This window comes from Frieseomelitta varia, unplaced genomic scaffold, assembly GCF_011392965.1.
Source record: "Frieseomelitta varia isolate USP_RPSP 00005682 unplaced genomic scaffold, Fvar_1.2 scaffold_300, whole genome shotgun sequence".
Taxonomy (NCBI): domain Eukaryota; kingdom Metazoa; phylum Arthropoda; class Insecta; order Hymenoptera; family Apidae; genus Frieseomelitta; species Frieseomelitta varia.
This window is the reverse complement of record NW_025110036.1, coordinates 398,225-418,832: the sequence shown is the minus strand read 5'-3', so window position 1 is coordinate 418,832 and position 20,608 is coordinate 398,225. Positions and strand designations below refer to the sequence as shown.

The 20,608-nt window shown below is 32.1% G+C and overlaps 1 protein-coding gene across 1 annotated transcript in view; it reads right to left on the bottom strand.

Annotated features, from left to right (window-relative positions):
* LOC122529668 overlaps window positions 1-20,608 on the bottom strand; it is a 52,825-nt gene that overhangs the window by 30,507 nt on the left and 1,710 nt on the right. Inside the window, exon 2 of the mRNA XM_043656003.1 lies at window positions 9,046-9,306. Within this exon, the coding sequence (XP_043511938.1) occupies window positions 9,046-9,294 (249 nt within the window). The 5' untranslated portion in view covers window positions 9,295-9,306. The remainder of the gene's footprint in view (window positions 1-9,045; window positions 9,307-20,608) is intronic.

Sequence of the window (20,608 nt, the reverse complement as noted above, 5' to 3'; positions counted from 1 at the left end):
AATTTTTCCTTTTTTTTTTTTCATCTTGATCAGCGAAACTGTAAACGGGCAAAATATTTTTCTCTGCGCATACAATTTTTATTTCGTCTCGTTTTGATTAAAAAACGCGAATTCGAGGGAAACTTCATGAAAGTGTAAACTGTGTAGAAGGAAGGATTAAAAAAAAAAAAAAAAAGAAGAGGCAAGTTTTAATTAAATGGTACAATATTTCTGGTCGTTTCAAACGAAATAAATAAAAACTTGATCAAATGTTTCAGTATAAACAGAATTTGATCGAAAAATATTTTTGACGTACGGCGAATAAATTCGGCGGAGGTTCATCTAGAATTTTTATTTGCTTCCATTTTTGTTTTTCTCTATTCCGTCATTCATATTTCCTTCTAACGAATGCTCGACATTTATAAATATCGTCAGATCCCTGATTAAAGCGGCATGCAAATTATACTGCAGATTATCATAAATCACGTCAAGGAAATATTTATCCAAGAAATTGCTTCGAATTTTATATTACTTCCGTATTTATATACCCACACTTCTATTATATTCTATTGTTTCTATTGCAACAATGAATTTTAATTTTGTATGGAAGCTACTAAACATAAATTTGACCAGCGCTCAACTAAAAAAAATTTACTAAATTAAAATAGAAACAATTGTACCTTTCACGTGAGGAGAGAAGCAATCGGTGTAAATAATTTTAAATAAATACACCGATTAATGGAACACTTCAATTATAATATGATGATTACATCACAGTGATTATTAAACTGCGGGTTTTTATGCAGATTCATACTTTTAAATAAAATTTAGAAAAGAGAAACCAGATACAAAATCGTTTTCTCTTGAAAACTTAGATATTCAGATATTTTATATTCTTTTGAATATTACATGCATTTCCACCTTCAGATTTCTTATAAATGCATAATAATCCGCAGTCCATCGATTATATTATGAATAAACTCTTTCATCAATTGAAGACTTATAATAAAACGATATTTGCATAGCACAAATTGTTTTTTTAACGAAAAATGGCTTCTCAGCTATCACTCGGACATTAAAATGCATAAAATTAATTTTTATTAATCAAACAGATACAAAATTACAAAATTAATTTTAAATTAATTCTCAAGTTATTTAATTAAAAATTATTAAATAAAAATTCTAATAATAATTCTATAATTACACAATTGAAGCGTACAATTAAAATATTGAATCTTCTTTACGCACGTTCGAAAGTTTCAAAAGAAGATGTACGACGTTAACCCTCTATGGGCCGAATTCTTTTTCTCAGATATAAAAAAATTTATGCAACGGAAAATCAACAATTATAAACCTATGTACGCAGATTAAAAAAAAAGAATTTACCAGTTTAAACAATTTTATTAGAATTAATTCACTTTGTAACTTTGAAGTAACAACGGTTTACAATATTTGCACTTCTGCGCATAAAAGCTTAAGCGTGAAATTCCGTAAAACAGTTTTGCACTTGGCGTCAAACATAGTTGCTCGTTGCATTTGGAATATTTTATTTTCGAAACTCCGGATTTTTGCAGCGTGCTCTGTTGTTATCTCAGAGGCATTGTATAATTAAGACGTATACGTCATCTTGTGAACAAACTAAAATTATTTGGCAAAATGTCGATATGTTAGCACGTGACCTGAAAGTTACACGGCCCCAGTAGAGGGTGAATATCATCTTCAAGAAAAAGGAAACGAACTCACGTGTATCGAAAATCGAGGCTCCCAAGATGATCTTACGTTACACGATCCTCTTTTCGCAAAGTCGAGCATCAATTGAAAATTACCGACAATTTTTCATTGTCACTGGTTCTGCTCTTTCACTTATGCGCTACATCCACTTCACCCTTCGCGTGCATCGCATATTTTCCTCCCCCCTCTGTTCTAAATACCACGTCTTATTCCCGTGGGCGTTGCTGCGTAAACCAGGCACCGTTTCTTTATGCACATCATATCAACCTGGATGGCATCAGAATTTTTGACGAGCGTCCTTCGCCGCCACGAAGGATGGTAGGGAGAGAAAAAAAAAAAAAGAAACACAGGCGAAAAAAACAGCCCGAGCCAATCGATATTCGTTTCGAGAGACAGCTATATCAATGCCAGGCGAAACTAGTTCTTATTCGACTGTTTGCTTCGCGTCCGTGAATCATTGTCCTGTACGATTGATACCGTGAAGTTGAAGAGAAAGAGAGAGAGAGAGAGAGCATATAAAACAGCTGGGAGGGGGTGAGATGCGAGCGCAACAGCGAGACTAAAGGGTGGAGAGAGGAGGAAGGCTAAGAGGACGAAATAAAAGGGGAGGAATAAAAATAGGGGCGTGAGTAGCAGCGGAAAGGCAGCGACAGAGAAAGCGAGAGAGGAATCGATGGCCCGCGAGATGGCAAAGTTTTCCGTCTCCACTTTTCTTCCGCTTTGTACGAACAAAGAGCGGCCGAGTATAAAGTTGAGCCCTTGCCATTAGTTCGAAAGTCTTTTACCAGTTTCCCCTTTTGCCTCGAACAGGAAACGTTTGAGGATTATCGACCCCGCCGAGCGGTCCCGCCAATGGAAAATCCGACTCGCCCTTCTCCGCGGCTCCTCTCCGCGGGGCAGGTATCTCTTGCTTATTACCACTACGTGCCGGAGAGAGGAACGAAATGGGGGTGGGAGAACGGAGAGGGCAGAAGGATAGAAAGATGAAAGTTCCGACGGTCAAGAGGAGAAGTAACTCGGTTGTCACGGATTGCCGACGGCCATCGAGACATTTTAATTTCCCCGAGGGGGTGAGGCCGCGGACACCAAAAGCACGATTTTAGGTCATAATCTGCTCCCTTTTATTCGCGATGATTGCGAACTTTATAGCGGAGATTAAAATGGTTTCCGGCCTCGATGGGAGAGGTGGAGGGGAAGGGGGAGAGGAGAGAGGGAGAGAAACGTCGAGAGGAACGTTCACCTACGACCCCCTTCCTCCCTCGACGACACGCGCACCAGCGCCAGTCCTTCTCGCTTTGTCCTTTCCGAAAGATCGAACGAGATGAGACAGAGAGCGAGTTTTCCAGGAAATTAAAATTTATTTAGTCGATCGCGAGCGTTGGAAAAGGGGCTGCTGCCGTCGTCTCTATTTTTTTTTTTTTTTTTTTTTTTTTTAACGACGATGTAATATTCGTTTGGCTACATGACGCGTGTAAACGTGACGAAACGTGATATTTGATTCTGATGCAATTGTGGTACATACGGGCTGTAGTTAAGTGATATTTGCATATTTCGTATAACTGTAGTTGATGATAATTTATTTGCAGTTAATGATAATATTTTAATAGGGAATTTATTTGTAGTTGATAATATTTTAATAGGGAATTTATTTGTAGTTGATAATATTTTATAGGGAATTTATTTACAGTTGATAATATTTTATAGGGAATTTATTTATAGTTGATACCATTTTGATAGGGAATTTATTTGTAGTTGATAATATCTTAATAGGGAATTTATTTGTAGTTGATGATATTTTAATAGGGAATCTATTTAAATAGGGAATTTATTTGTAGTTGGTAATATTTAAATAGGGAATTTATTTGTAGTTGATGATATTTTAATAGGGAATTTATTTGTAGTTGATGATATTTTAATAGGGAATCTATTTAAATAGGGAATTTATTTGTAGTTGATAATATTTTAATAGGGAATTTATTTGTAGTTGATGATATTTTAATAGGGAATCTATTTAAATAAGGAATTTATTTGTAGTTGATAATATTTTAATAGGGAATTTATTTGCAGTTAATAATATTTTAATAGAGAATCTAATTCAATAGGGAATTTATTTGTAGTTGATAATATTTTAGTAGGAAATCTATTTCAACAGAAAATTCATTTGTAGTTGATAATATTTTGACAGAGGAAAATAATATTTTATTAGGGAATCTGAATCTTTAACTCGATTTCTTAACCAAAATAATTAGGCAATTGACTCTCATTCGTACCGAATTAATACACTTTTCTCATAAAATCGTCTACGATCGCGACATAAAATTGAATATCAGACATGAGAGATTACACGCAATTGAACTGAAATTTAATCTATTTAATAAAAGAACTTGCAAATTTAATTATTCGTCTTTTCGTCGTAGATGCCAACTTGTTTCTTTTTAAATTAAAGGGAAAATTAAGTTGGGAAAACAAAGGGCGAATGGAGAAATTAATACTGCTCTGATCAATCTTAATCCTTGCAAATTATCATAAAATTTATAATGTTTTTAATGGAAATGATTCTACGTGGGAAATGATAGATCTGCGAAAAATAGAAATTATTACACTTGAAAGATCGGGTCAACCTGTCTTTTCCCATTAACTAGTTAAATATTGAAATTCCTAACTTCTTGTTTTTTAAGTTGACTTTTCAATTTCAAGGTCTCTGTCCGGACGTTTGAAAATTGTATGAAAAACGACGTAATATCTGCAAATTTAGACATTCGTCTGAAATCTACTCGCGAAACTAATATAAAAACGGTAAATTTAAACGAATAAATTAATGAAAAGCATTATCTCTCCAAACTGATCTTCAAACAAGTTATTATATATGTTTTCGATGTAGACATATATACCGTGACAGTATCTTGCAAATATTTTTCCGGTCTCGAAAATACCGTGAACTTCGTAATCAAGATCCGTGTAAATTGAATTTTCCAGAAATTTACAATAAAGTTTTATTGAAAAATAAATAACAAGCTCTGTAGTCAATTATTAAGCTTAGAACATCAAAGATCGTATCATAAATTTATCAGATCTGGAAGATAGATTAAAAATAATCTATACTTTTAATTTCCAGCTAAAGCATTCTAACATTATTAGATATTATTGCAACATTATTAAACGTTAATCATTCTAGCATTTATACAACCAATTATAATGACATAAAGATTAAAATAATTTGTCTCACAAATTTCAACGAGATCGATTTCATCGATACAATTACACTTATTTCAATATTAATAATAACGACATCAATATTTTAACATTTAATTCATTGTTACGATTAGTTTAATACTTATTTTAATATTGATATAATTCGTCAGAGAATTTGCGACTTTTTGCTCGTTAGAAATACACGCTCATTCTTGTATATATATATATATATATATATTTTTTTTTTTTTTCATAAAAACCGTGGACGAATATCGCGATAAGCAACCTGCGTTATCAACTTTTCGCACATCTCGCTGCATGCTGTCATTTTTTATAAGACACGCTGGTACGTTGTCAGCGATTCTGACATTATCGTTATTCAACTAACAAGTATCGTGAACGTCGCGTCGGTGCGGTGTCATGTGTACACAGGGAACCATAATTTCTATACGCTCGCTCGTTACAGCAAAACTGATATCCGTGTGCATCGTTTGCATCGTTTCGTACAAAAGCCGCGTGGCAAATTAACGAACGCGGCTCGTTAATGTCGTCTGTCGATTGTAAAAACTGGGAGAAAAAATCGAAGGAGCGGAAAAGAAAATGACAAATTCAAACACACGTGGTTTTTAATTTGACCAACTGACTAGGAGTTAATTAACTTCAATAAAGTTTTATTGAAAATTAATAGGCGCGAATCTAGTATATTATACATATTCGAGCGTTGGCAATAAAATTTATATAAAAGTTTGAATATTATAAATTTATATATTTTTTATTATAATTAATTTGTATAAAAATTTAAATATAAATTTAAATTTATATAAATAACTAAATATGATAAATTTAAATTTATATAAATAATTAAATATGATAAATTTAAATTTAAATTTATAATATAATATATAAATTTATATATAAATTTTATATTAATACAATATAATATATTAATATAATATTTTAAATTAATATATAAATTTATGAATATATTTATAATATAATATATTATAATATATAATATATAATATAATATATTGATTAATATTTTAAATTTAAATTTATATAAATAATTAAATATTATAAATTTAAATCTATATATCTTTTTATATAAATTAATTTATATAAAAATTTAAATATTATAAATTTAAATCTATATATCTTTTTATATAAATTAATTTATATAAAAATTTAAATATTAAAATTTATATAAAAATTTCATTGGTTAAATTATCAATTATAATCTCGATGAATCGTTACGTGTTTATCACGATTGTCAAAGGATCAATAAAGAGAAATGTGTTAATTTATTGGGAGCAATTTGTTTTGCAAATTTTGTTCAAAGTTCATAGATTTGTATCTGTAGTAATTTTATGATTTTTTTTTTATCATCAATTTTGCAATTTTTTATTCTTTTACTACGTGTAATATCACGTACATTTCAACGAATAAGGTTACTATTGAATTGTAGATCAACTCACTGTGTCTTTCTAGAAATCCTTATCATATCGATTATTATTTTTGTCATTTATATTATGTACATTTACAGGAATTATATCGATGACACTGATATTGAATTCAATCACATAGCGTGAAGGTTTAAATTAAATAAATTATAAAAACACACTAGAAATATCTCCAATACTTAGAGAAAACTTCACACACTTGTCACCTATCTTTACGAATGATGGAAATAAAAGAGTAGAAGAACATGGATTCGTGAAGATTTGGATTAAATAAATTGAAGAAAGATTGGATTATCATCACGCGACAATACACCTTTGACATAAATTTATCACCTGTTTTCACAAGAAAACATACAAATTCAAATACAATTGTTTCCTTTGAAATCTTAAAAATCTCAAAAAAAAAACCATAAAAATCTTGAAATATCACATCTGTTCTCGTCTGTTTCTTGTGTCCTCGTATTTCTTTTTCAACCACATCGCATCAAAATATCTCTCTCTCTCTCTCTCTCTCTCTCTCGCGCGCGCGAAATCGAAAAACGAGCACGTTTCTTTCCAAAGTGACGCTCGTTTATTTTGCCATCCGATTTTCCACCGAAATCGTCGCTGTTTGCCATCGCGTAGCAACGACTAAATTCACAAATTCGCAAATCGTCTCAAACGATGGCCGTGTCAGCACGATCGGCGATCAAATAATCGGCGGACTATTTTTTTTCTTCCGTTCGCGTGGAATGCCCCACTGTTGTAAACGGATCAATATTTGCACGCGACTAATGACGATTAAAGCGGTTAACAAAACAGAAATAAACAGCGCCGGCTCGTTGAAAACGGTTCGTCGAACGACGGTAAATAATTCGTTAAACGAATCGGTGGCTCGGTTAATCGCGAGGACTTCCTGTCCCTCTAGTTTCCAAATGCTGCGGACCAATTTTCTCCCAACGTTTGTTTCCAAGCACACGTGCGTACATGGTGTTTCAGAAAATTTGTCAAAAAGAAAAAGAAAAATGACAAAAATATTTCTAACAGTTTCAAAAAAAAAAAAAATGACAAAAACAGTTCTAACAGTTTCACGATAGACGCTGTGACACGTGAAGAGGAAATTTAACCCATTGCGCTCGACTTGAATCTAGCCAACAGCTCGGATTTCCTTTTTTTTATCGTTTGCTGATATAATTGTAATGAACGTAATGGCGATGTATAACAGTATAATATTCGAACAGACGCCTAGAGTGAAAGGTATAATAAGAAGAACGAAAGAAAAGGAATTTCTGAAGACAGTCCTGAATGAACTTGACACTCAACAATTACACACAATTCGGAATAATTCGCGTAAACTAGATTTCTTGTGATAAATTTCTTTACGAAATTTCTCGAAAATGAGTGGAGGACGTTATTTTTCCAGGGATTGAAAACTACGAGTTGAAAAAGAAAGCGACGAATCATTGTATACGGTCTGGTCGCTCGTTATGGTCCGCAATCTGTTGCCAGGCGCAGGTGGTTAAATTAAAAACGATGTCACACGTTTGGAAAGACATAATCAACAAAAATTTCGTGTCAAATACCATTTGAACGATTATTTACAATGCTATATCATTTTATTTAGTAATGCTGGTTGACGATACGAAGAAAAGTTTGTCGAGGGCAAAGGATTCAAATTAATATGGTGTGGATTGAAGGAAATTTGAAATTGATGCTCGTATGATATTTGACATGTATACTTGTATGATATTGGATTCAAATTAATATGGTGTGGATTGAAGGAAATTTGAAATTGATGCTCGTATGATATTTGACATGTATACGTGTATGATATTGGTGTATGTAACGGTGCATGCATATCCAAATATGTGAGATTAGCATATGTATACATAAACATAATACTGACATGTGTGTATAGATGACGTGTGTTGGTATATGTTAATGTATTGTTATATATATATATATATATATATATATATATATATATATATATATGTATAACAATACGTTATTAATATATGTATAGATGTGATATATACGTTATTAATATATGTATAGATATGTGATATTGTTACATGTTATATGTGTTATATGGTATACGTATATGTTAATGTATTGTTATATATATATAACAATACGTTATTAATATATGTATAGATATGTGATATATACGTTATTAGTATATGTATAGATATGTGATATTGTTACATGTTATATGTATGTGATATTGATAAATTATCTCAAACACAAACTTCAACTTTGTACATTCTTCTCAACTCTCTGTGAGGATAGATATCACACTGATCTTTGACAGACTGAATAAATGTTATATTGAACTGAAAAACAGACGCGATATCTTATACGCGGCTTTCAGATTCTCGATTTCAACGTTAAATATAAAACAACTTGGAAAAGGAAAGCAAAGATGTCCAAAGAAATGGAAAAGTACGGTACAACCTTCGAACCTAGTGCTTGGAGTAAACGTAATTATCTACTTGGAGGTAGAACCCTCCATTCATTCCACGCTGTTTATTACCATTTTCACGTACACGTAAGTCCAGAGTATTATCTAAACCAAACTACGCGAGCCACAACTGGCCAGAGAAGCGCCAGCCATCCGAAACAACCAGTAGAACACGAGATTCATATCGAGCGGCGGCGAGTTTAATTAAGTGGATACAGATGGTCCTAATTGCGTACTTACTCCGATTTCCCCGTAATCCGGACGATCGGGCGCAGCCGGCAATCGATGTCCGCTCCTGTGACCTCCTAGGGCCCCGGTGCCACCTACGCCCACGCCACGCCTCTCGTCGATCAGGAATATCTCCGTGAGGACGATCAAGCCGAACACCGCGAAGAACATGACCACCAGCATGAACGACATGCTGGCCCGTTCCTTCAGGACCCCAGCATTCGCCCGGCTCCCGCTCGCGCCGCTCCTTCGGGAACCCATCCTCCAAAGCTTCTGTCGGCACATCATCAGAGAAAATAATCAGGTCGTTCGAGGATGAGGGGGAGGGGGAGTCGATGAAACGACAGAGGGACGGATTAGGGTGATTTGTAGGTCAACAATTCTGGTCTCTGGACTCGACGATTCATTTGGATAGACCGTAGATTGGGAAAATGTTAGGGGCAGTTAGCGCGTGTTCGTTGGTGTGATTTGGAATAAATCCTACTCGTTGTTTCTTGGATCAGTTTAACCTTTATAAAAATGAAATGGGTGAAATGTGTGTAAAAATATCACGAACACTCTTGTTCTGAGTAGTAGTACATATAGTAGTAGTATTGGCAGTAGTAGTAGTAGAATTTTACATCGTTATTTTCCTATACACATTTCCATACACATTTTATAAGGATCTATAAGGGTTAAATTGATCCAAGAAATGGATTATATCTACTACTCACACTTGTTGTGATGTAAAATTCTACTATTATTATGCTACTACTATACTACTACTAATTCTACTACTACTATTGCTACTATTATATATACTGCTCAGAACAAGTGTGAGTAGTACAATTTTTCATCATGATCTATTTATACACATTTCATACACATTTTATAAGGATCTATAAGGGTTAAATTGATCCAAGAAATGGATTATATCAACTATTCACACTTGTGATGTAAAATTCTACTACTACTACTATATATACTACTCAGAACAAGTGTGAACAACTTTTTATCATGATCTATCTATACACATTTCATACACATTTTATAAGGATCTATAAGGGTTAAATTGATTCAAGAAGTGGATTATATTTACTACTCACACTTGTGATGTAAAATTCTACTCTGTAAGAGGGTCAAGTTGATCTACGAACGGATTATATGTACCATTCACAACAAGTGTGAGTAGTACAATTTTACATCATAATCTATCTGTACACATTTCATACACATTTTATAAGGATCTAGAAGAGTTAAATTGATCCAAGAAATGGATTATATCTACTATTCACACTTGTGATGTAAGATTCTACTATTACTATATATACTACTCAGAACAAGTGTGAGTAGTACAATTTTCCATCATGATCTATCTATACACATTTCATACACATTTTATAAGGATCTATAAGGATTAAATTGATTCAAGAAGTGGATTATATTTACTACTTACACTTGTGATGTAAAATTCTACTCTGTAAGAGGATCAAGTTGATCTAAGAACGGATTATATGTACCACTCACAACAAGTGTGAGTAGTACAATTTTACATCATAATCTATCTGTACACATTTCATACACATTTTATAAGGATCTATAAGGGTTAAATTGATCCAAGAAATGGATTATATGTACTACTCACACTTGTCGTTATGTACTACTCACACTTATAGATCCATAATTTAATCCTTATAGATCCTTATAAAATGTGTATGAAACATAGAAAGATGCTTGAGGATAGGTTACACGCAGTTGAATAAAAATTTAGTCTATTTAATCTAAACTAGAAATTTAGTAAATCCAGTGTAATATATTTTTTTTGTAATATCAATAGAATGAACGCGACATCAAAGAATTAAAGAAACAAACTCGATTTCAGATTTCGTGTAAATTTCTCATCTCAATTCCTTTTTTCAATCGTCGAATTCTCGTGCGTAAGAAGGGACTGAACAACTCAGAGTTGACCGTGCAAACGAGAATTTTCAATAGTGCATTTAAAATTACATTTAACAATTACATTTACATTTACAATTTCACAGTTTGCTCCTTCCTTTTCCCTGCTACTGTGGAAACTTGAAACGTTCCCGCGGCGATCTTTGGAAAAAGCACGACACAGCATTACACGATCGCAGCATCGAATGCGTTAAGTTTCGAAACTTAGTTCGCCGAGTGATGTTATGTATAAGTGATATCGGTCTGGAGAGTGAAGTTTCGGAGCAGGAAGTTTCGTCGCTGAAAAAGATTCCGAGCAAATTCGATCGAACATTGAGGAAACACCTGTTTTGTAACGTGGAAATAGTTTGGAAGAAACATGGAGGGTTTAAAACTCATTCGAAAGTGTATGAAAAGATCTCGTGCCCAATTTTCTTTTTTTATCGTTAGATATTACGACAATAACAATAATTTATAATTTATAATATACATAATATATAATATATATATATATTAATATATTATAATATATAATATTTATAATATATATAATATAATTTATTTATGATATACATAATATATAAATAATTTGTAACATAACAATAACATAAAAATTTGTTTATTTCTTAAATTTATTTTATTTCAGTGTACTATTAACACATCGAATACTATCTTCAAAGAACTGTTCTGCTGCTATCATTCTTGTTCTTTTTCTCTCTTTCTTTTTTTTTATTAAAAATTGCGTTTTATCTTTTCTGTAAAAAATTTATTTGCACGTATGAAAAAATTCGCTTCTATCACGAACAAAACAGATAATAATCTATTGGTCTCTTTTATCCATTATATATATATATATATATAATACCTACCCTATAAAGGAGTAGGTTCACACGATAACTATCGTTTCTGTCCGTTCATTGGAAAATGTGTTTCATCTTTTGTACTAAAAAATTTATTCACACCGCGTGTGAAAAAATTCAGTTGCACAACGAGCATAAGATAAACAACAATTTAACAACAGTTTTATTTTTCCTTCTTTCCCTTTGTCAATGCCGCCTCTATCGAGCTTGTAGATTTATACGATAGACGATCAAACCACATTAAACGTACCATATATCGCATTTGACCCAGTTTTTAGAATAATATCACTTTCACGTTTCGACAGTTCGCCTGCCTTTTTACAAGCTAAACTAGAATTATTGATTTCACTGGTAAAACGTGTCGAGAATCTTCAGATATTCCATCGCGTTTGCATGTTCAATATAAAAGAAAAAAAAAAAAAGAAAGAGAAGAAACAAAAAGAGAAATCGATATCGAATGTTTGCGGACTGGCGTGCATTGAGCTGAAAAATTATTGTTTTCATTACTTCGCGGGATAAAATATTCAGCATCGAGGAAAGCTTGCCCACTAGTTGACTAATCAATGCAAATATTTTAATTTACCGCGAATTTTTTTTTTTTTTTTTTTTATAACTTTTTCGCGTAAAGCTGCGAAATTAATAATTGATGATTCTTATTTTCAGCTCATGTCACATCACTTTCGATACGAAATGGTTGGAAATTTAAAGAAATCTCAACGCGTTTCGCGTACGAGCTTCTGTAATTTTCATCCCATTGAATTTCTCTCAGCCTATCAAGTTATCTCATCTTCCGATCGGGCTCGAATTTGGAATCCGGAATTTATTTCCTCAGTCCGGATTCAGAATCCCAGAATTTGAAGTTCAGTTTCGTTTCAATTAAGAATTTCTCTCGCTAAAGAAAGAATCTTCGTACTGTTTAATTTTTCTGTTTATCTTTAGCAGCTATTCGTGTGAAATTTCGCGTGACGCGATCGTGAAAAATTTCTCACGTTAAGCCTGTGAAAATTTCTTTCGTCAAACCTGTACTTACAACGTATTTTAATAACGGGGACGAAAGAGGCTGGCATCTGCATATTTGTCAGCGGTGATTCGATTAACTACTGGACAGCGTAATTGATAAACGTTGAAAATGACGGGCGCAGATCTTCATTTCATTAAGGAGTGCTCGTAAGCGCTAATTGACTCGTCAGCGCTGGTCAATAACAGCTAACAGAGACAAATGGCAGTTAGGTTTTTACATCGTTCCTGCCACTACGGAACTGGGTCACCATTCGCACACCTGTTTTTGACCTCGGGATGTTCAATTCGCTCATCGGCCGATTCTATTCGCGTATTGAAACCAATAATACTGTATTATTCAAGCTCCGAAAAAGAGCACCTTGCCGACAGCCTTTTTTATTCCTCGGAGCATCGATCGCAAATTATTAACGACGGAAATTTTAACGAAAGAAATTGCTGAGTTTTTATGAACATGAAATACGTAGATTTTACTTCTTTTTTATAATAATAATAATTTTATAATTTTATAATAATAATAATTTTATAATTTTATGACAATAATAATTTTATAATTTTATAATAATAATAATTTTATAATTTTATAATAATAATAATTTTATATGATTATTATTATATAATAATTTTATAATTTTATTATAATAATAATTTTATAATTTTATAATAATAATAATTTTATATGATTGTAATTTCTATTATTATTATTATTACTATATTTTGAACATCATTCGGCGATAGTATATTTCGTTAATGTCAAAATACGTACAGCTTTTGCTCACAGTAATAATAATTGATGCATTTACTTGCGTCGATAAAAATTTCGAATCGTTTGAAACGCGTAGATTCCTCGATCGGTAAATCAAAGTGTCTCTTGTTGTGAGATTTAATCTCTTACACGCTGGAATGACGTGCCACGCACGTCGAGAATTTTTTTGCCCCAAAATTGCAATATTTTCTCAGTGTACTTTTTAAATATATTTGAGTATAACCCAGGCAAAATAAATAATATAATAATAAATTTATTATTTTTCAATAATTTCTATCCAATGACGTTCAAAAAGAAAGCGACAAATTATTGTATACGGTTCGGTCACTCGTTATGGTCCGCAAGTGGTTAAAATATAAAACTTGAAGGTGCGTCACGAATCATCCTCGATGTAACAGTTTTACATTTACAATTTTCCAGTAATTTTTATAAACAGACGTTTGACACTCGCGGTAATCAGGTAATCGAGAAATATTTTATATTTTTGTTCGATATTTGCCAGTTTTATACAGCCAATTGGTCTCGTTCGTCGTTCCATCGTTTTTCAATAACGCCGTCCAATTGATTATTAAATGAGAAGGTGGCGCGAGTGTTCGAACGCGCTGGACGTTGAAACGAATATTCGGGTGAAAAGTATCTGGAATCCGAAAGTGACGGGATTATTCTGGAATTCCATCGGAACGTTTCCACCGGACCGCATAGGCGACATACCCAGACTTCGTGATAGAACTTCGTACTTGTGGTGGTCTTTAAACATGCCGTTAGACTTCACGCGAAACGTATGCAAATTTACCGGATATGCCACGATCACGCGAGACGAGAATTAACATTCTTCAACGTTAAATTTATCGTACGTACGTACAATTGAACAGGATGAAAAACTGAAGGGTTTGGAAAAGTCATAACTTGTTCATTTTTTCTTTTCCTTTAGGTTATAGAAAAAAAATACTGAAAAAATCCAATAATTATATTTCTTATTATAGTTTATTTTATCCAAAATTTTATATTATATTTTATATTATATTTTATATTATATTTTATATTTTCATTTTCAATCTTTTTCATTTTTTTTTTCTTTAGGTTATAGAAAAAAAAATACTGAAAAAATCCAATAATTATATTTATTATTGTAGTTTATTATAGTTTATTTTATCCAAAATTTTATATTATATTATATTTTATATTATATTTTATATTTTCATTTTCAATCTTTTTCATTTTTTTTTCTTTAAGTTATAGAAAAAAAAATACTGAAAAAATCCAATAATTATATTTCTTATTATATTTTATTTTATCCAAAATTTTATATATATTATATTTTATATTTTATCTTATCCAAAATTTTGTATATACGACGATGTTAGTCGTTATTAAAAAAAAAAGTTACCATTTCAGTAATTATGCTAACAAGCTAAAGAAACCAGTGAATAAAAAATTAATGTGATACAGCGAAGTTTATTAAAGTCAGGATTACACACGCTTTGACGACTGAAAAAGCATCTTAAAGCTGGCATTAGCCCCGTGAAATACCACTGGGGAGTTACAGGATCTTGCAAAAAGTTAGAACGCTAAATGAACACTGGCAGGAATTTCGTAATTTGGTAGGAAACGGAAGAACGGGGTGAGCTTGAGGTTCGTACGGAATCTTTCCATCCATTACGCATTACGTTCCAACAACCACCAAGCTAGGAACTTATAATTAAAGACGCTGGTTCCCTTAACAAATCTACTAATTACTGTTTTAACCATCGCGAAAGGCCGCGCCATTCGCATTATCGCAATTAAGTCACTCCTGAATTCTAATTTACTCATTTACTACAATTACGTTACAACGCGAGTTTTACACAATTCTAGGAATTTTTAAATTAATCGTCTGTTACCAAACGTTAACGTTAAATCATGCTATCTATAATTGCTTCGTATATTAATATGAAATTAAATATAAATAATATTAAATTAAATGGCGAGATTAATCTTCTGTCACAGTTATTATCGAGACTTATTTCAAAGTTTGCAGTTTAACTGTTGCACTCTTCGAATTCTGAAATGTATATCTAATATAATATAATATAATATCAGAAATATTAAATATTATAATATTATAATATAATATCGGTATATTAAATATTATAATATAATATAATATCAGTATATTAAATATTATAATATTATAATATAATATATTATAATATAGTATAATATAATATCAGAAATATTAAATATTATAATATTATAATATAATATATTATAATATAGTATAATATAATATCAGAAATATTAAATATTATAATATTATAATATAATATATTATAATATAGTATAATATAATATCAGAAATATTAAATATTATAATATTATAATATAATATCAGAAATTTATTGTTAATTCTCAAAGAAGGCACTTCTTTCGAAAGAAAGTATTAAAATAGAAATTAAAATTGACGATGTGAGAATTTGTAAGATATGCTATTTTTAGATCAATTGTCTGTTACTAGCGTCAACGTTAAATCATGCTGTCTATTATTGTTTCGTATTAATATTAAATTAAATATAAATAATATTAAATTAAATGGCGAGATTAATCTTCTGTCACAGTTATTATCGAGACTTATTTCGAAGTTTGCAGTTTAACTGTTGCACTCTTCGAATTCTGAAATATATATCCAATAGTTATAACATGATATCAGAAATTTATTGTTTATTCTCAAAGAAGGCACTCTTTCGAATGAAAGTATTAAAATAGAAATTAAAATTGAAGATGTGAGAATTTGCAAGATACGGGTAAGACATAATCATCCGAAAGGAACCCGCTTTACATCATCGCAATCAAATCGCTTCCAAATATCTAAATAATAATCACTTGCTCCTAAATTTCAGTTTCAAGTTTCTGTGACAGGTTTTAAATTTGCAAAGGAAATATAACTCTAAATTTTCATACTGATCTTCCTCTTAACGAATATATTAAATTGCACTATCTATTATTGCCAATTATATTGATATCAATCTTATCACTGACTCATCGAATTACTACGAAATTCAGTTTTCGAGCGAGTCCAATTAAAATCTTCTAATTAAAATTTTTAATTGTAAGGACCAATTTCGACTCGCCGGATTACCAAAACATTAATAAACAACTACTTAATTGCAACGAATTTGCCGATCAAACCACTCAATCGGGAAATAAATTACAGATAAGATGTCTACCAAAGAATAAAGTCGTAAAATAATTGCCACGGCGAAGTTATTGATCCATGCTTAAAAAAAAAAAAAAAAAACCTAGAAGATCATAAATTCGGATTAAGCTGGCTATATTGCCCCGACGAAAATCAATTAAAACGAGGAGAGGGGGGCGGGGGGGAGGGAAGGGAAACTAAAGCCCTTGTGCAACACTTAACTAAACGCAGCGAAAGCAGAGATCAGTGTTGAATCGGCCATCGAAATCCCGCATTAATCGCCGAGCCGCGCCGTTGACATCGTAATTAGTCGAATCGGCGTTTCTGCCATCGATTCTTCCACAGCATCGAGAAATTGTTTTCCGATAGCGCTGCAAAAGCAGGCTCTTCCCTGATATGAATTCCACGCGAGGTTATCAAAAACTATTCGATCCTCCTACACGTTTGAACTTGCGATACTTTAACGTCCACTACTGTTTCGATTTTGCTGAGGTCAACATTCTTTCTTTTTCATAAATATATCGTGCAAGATGTGATTGAAATATAATTCGCAATTATATCGTTTCGAGATGTAATTGAAATATAATCTGTAATTGACGCGAGTAAGTAATATTGTAATTGTTCGAAATGTGACTGAAATATAAACTGAATGGATTGTGTTTGGTGCTCAGATCGACTGTCTAATGATATCGAATAATGATTATTATTATTATTATTATATATATATATAATGTATAATCGTAATAATTTTTCTTCGTCGTTTCGAGTTATCTTCAATTTTGATAAACTGAAATCAAATCCCTTTCATAGCGAGAGTTGTCGATAATTTTAAAATTAATTCGACGATGTTGATATTGGACTGAGATTATCAAACTTTGAACTTTTAAAGAGGTGTTTGTCATATGGAATGAGAATTTCAATTGATGTTTTCACGTTAGAAATACTGAAGTAGACTTCTCTTTTCCATGACATTACCTAAAGAGGATAGATTTTCAGATTTATTTTTAATTTTGTCTAATTTGAAATAGTCGTGATACTCTAATGAAATTTCAAAATTCCAACTGTAAGAAAATTTCTACAATTCTGTTCCAATATTTTCACGAATAGTATATTTATAAAACTTTTCAAGCCGTTTCAAAATTCACCAATATCAATTATAATAATTAAGTCCGACAGTTGCATAGTTAACACTAGAACTACCGACGAAAAAGTATAATATTTATAGCAAAGGAATTCAAGCGCAAGATACAAGAAAAAGTTAATAATTCAATATAAAGGACACAAGTTTCTGTCGATATATTTTATGAAAAGTCACTCGAGTATAAAATACACTGCTGTAATTATGTGAAATATGTGAAATTTTCATAGGAAATTATAAATTTGTCATTTTGACAAATTTCACTTTGGTGGTTCTGGCGTTAATGAAATTTCAAAATGTATCACACAACACGTGATGGATTTAAGAAAAGTTTCTACAATATTTTCATACGAATAAATATTTATACAACTTTTGAAACTCATCCTGTTACTCGTTCTAAGTTTCAGCAACATTAACTACGATAATCGAGCCTCGTTACATAACCAATGAAAGAGAATGACCATACAACTGCGCATTGAATATTTTCGTAGACTACAGATATTTATATTATATATATTATCTATTATTTATATCTATATTACTTATATGTATTATTTATAATATATATCAATTTATATAATACGTAAATTAATAAAACAATAAATTAACAAAAAGAAAAAGAGAGAAAGAGCTGCCAATAAGCGTAATAACGTAACTTTTCATTTCCCTTGACCAATTGCGCTGGCAACTGATTGCGGACCATAACGAGCGACCGAGCCGTATACAACTCGTCGCTTTCTTTTGAACTCACGTCGTTCTTTATACTCACATCACCGGATATAAATTATTGAGAAGCAATAAATTTATCATCTGTTTTGCCTGGATTGTGCTTAAATATACTTAAAGCTGAGAAAATGTCGCGATTTTGGGACGAAAAGTTGTCGACGTGGGCGGCAGCACGCGTTCCAGCACGAGAGGTTAATATATGTATCCAAGGGAGGCACGGCCGCGGATGGGAAGAACTTCTGGAACTAACTACCGAGCAAATATACCTACTTATGTATGTGCATACAATGTCGGGGAACGGAAGTTCAGCCACGGATTTAGATCAAATCGTCGATCTCCGGGAAAGTTGGAATTAAATTCCGGGGAAGTCACAACCCTCCCGTTACGCTCACCCGTTATCTACGTTAGATCTGTCTACCACGAGAAAAGTCTAACACGAGATAAGAAGTTTCTTTTATCGAATCATCCGCTGTCTCGCACATAACGTTACAGAAGGGAGTCTGCGATAACTATTTCCCCGAGTGAACTTCCCTTTTATCAAACACTCGTAAACGTGCGTACGTACTCTCATGTGTATCCATGGTTCTGAATATTCCTCTGTCAACTTGGAGGGTATCTCTCTCGAACGAAACGCAGAGAAAAAGAGAGAGAGAACAAAAAAGGAAAAGTCTTTCCTCTGTCTGTGTTTGGAGAAAAATTTCCAACCTCCATGTAAAATATATTGCTGTTGAGGGTGAGATCGACGCGATGTCTTTCTACGCGTTACTCTTATTTTGAATTTGTCCAACTTCCGTCCAACTTCCTGCCCGTGCTTTTACGTGCATCGAACATTTGTCCGCCGGCTTGAAAATATCGATTGCCAGGGATAAATGTACAGAAACGCGAGGAAATGTAAAAGGTATGAGGAATTTTGTTGTTTAAATACGTGCTTGATACTGTCGAAGAACTAGAGTCACTATCTATAGATAACGTAACATAGATAACGCACAATATAGATCAGACAGTATGGACAGCGTAAAAATTGAGCTTCTCTACGTTTTACGAAAGGGAGGACGATGAAAATTCTAAAAAAAAAAACAACAGGATTTCGAATTTTCTATTTCATCAACGAATTAATCAGTCACGTTAGTTGAGATAAATAAAGTTTGTTAATACGAAATTTAGACTTTGCTAAATTTAGATTTTACACAACGGGAAGAAATTTCCTCTTACTTTTATTAGAGGCATGCAACGCAATTTGATATTTCTATTTTATTCGAAGAAATAGCGTCACAGATAAAACGTTTGGACGTTTTACGAAAGGGGGAGCAGTAAAATTCTGAAAAAACATACAACAGAATTCCTTATTTCTATTTTATCAACGACTTAACGTCGCATTACCTTGTTAATTTAATACGAAACGTAAAAGTTGCTTACATTTTACGAAGGGGATCAATTTTGTATTTATCTTTGTGCGTTAAAATTCTGAAAGACATGCAACAGAATTCGATATTATTTCTGCTTCATCGACAAACAGTAACCAACGCAAATTAAACTTTTTTTGACTCGGTAGAAAATTTGGTCTTTTCTACGAAGGCTAGAATTTTTCTTCTATTCTTCCGTATATACGGCAAAATTCTAACAAACGTGCAACATGCAATTTCATGTTCCTATTTTACTGACAAACTAATGTCACACTGGCTGGTATAAATGAAATTTGTTAACCCTTTGAACTCTTAGTCCATACTAGAGTATTGAATGTTTAAAAAATTTAAGAAAGAAAAAGTATTACGATATATTACATGTATACTTAATATTATATGTTATAATTATATATATAATTTTATTTATATACAGGGTGTTTCATAACTTGTGGGATTGTACGCCTAAAAATAATGAAAAAAAGTTCTATCTGTCTTCGTTTATGAGATATAATGAATTTTCTGTTTTAATTACTTTTACAAAAGATGCTCGAAATGACCACCTTGCATTTGAAGACAAGC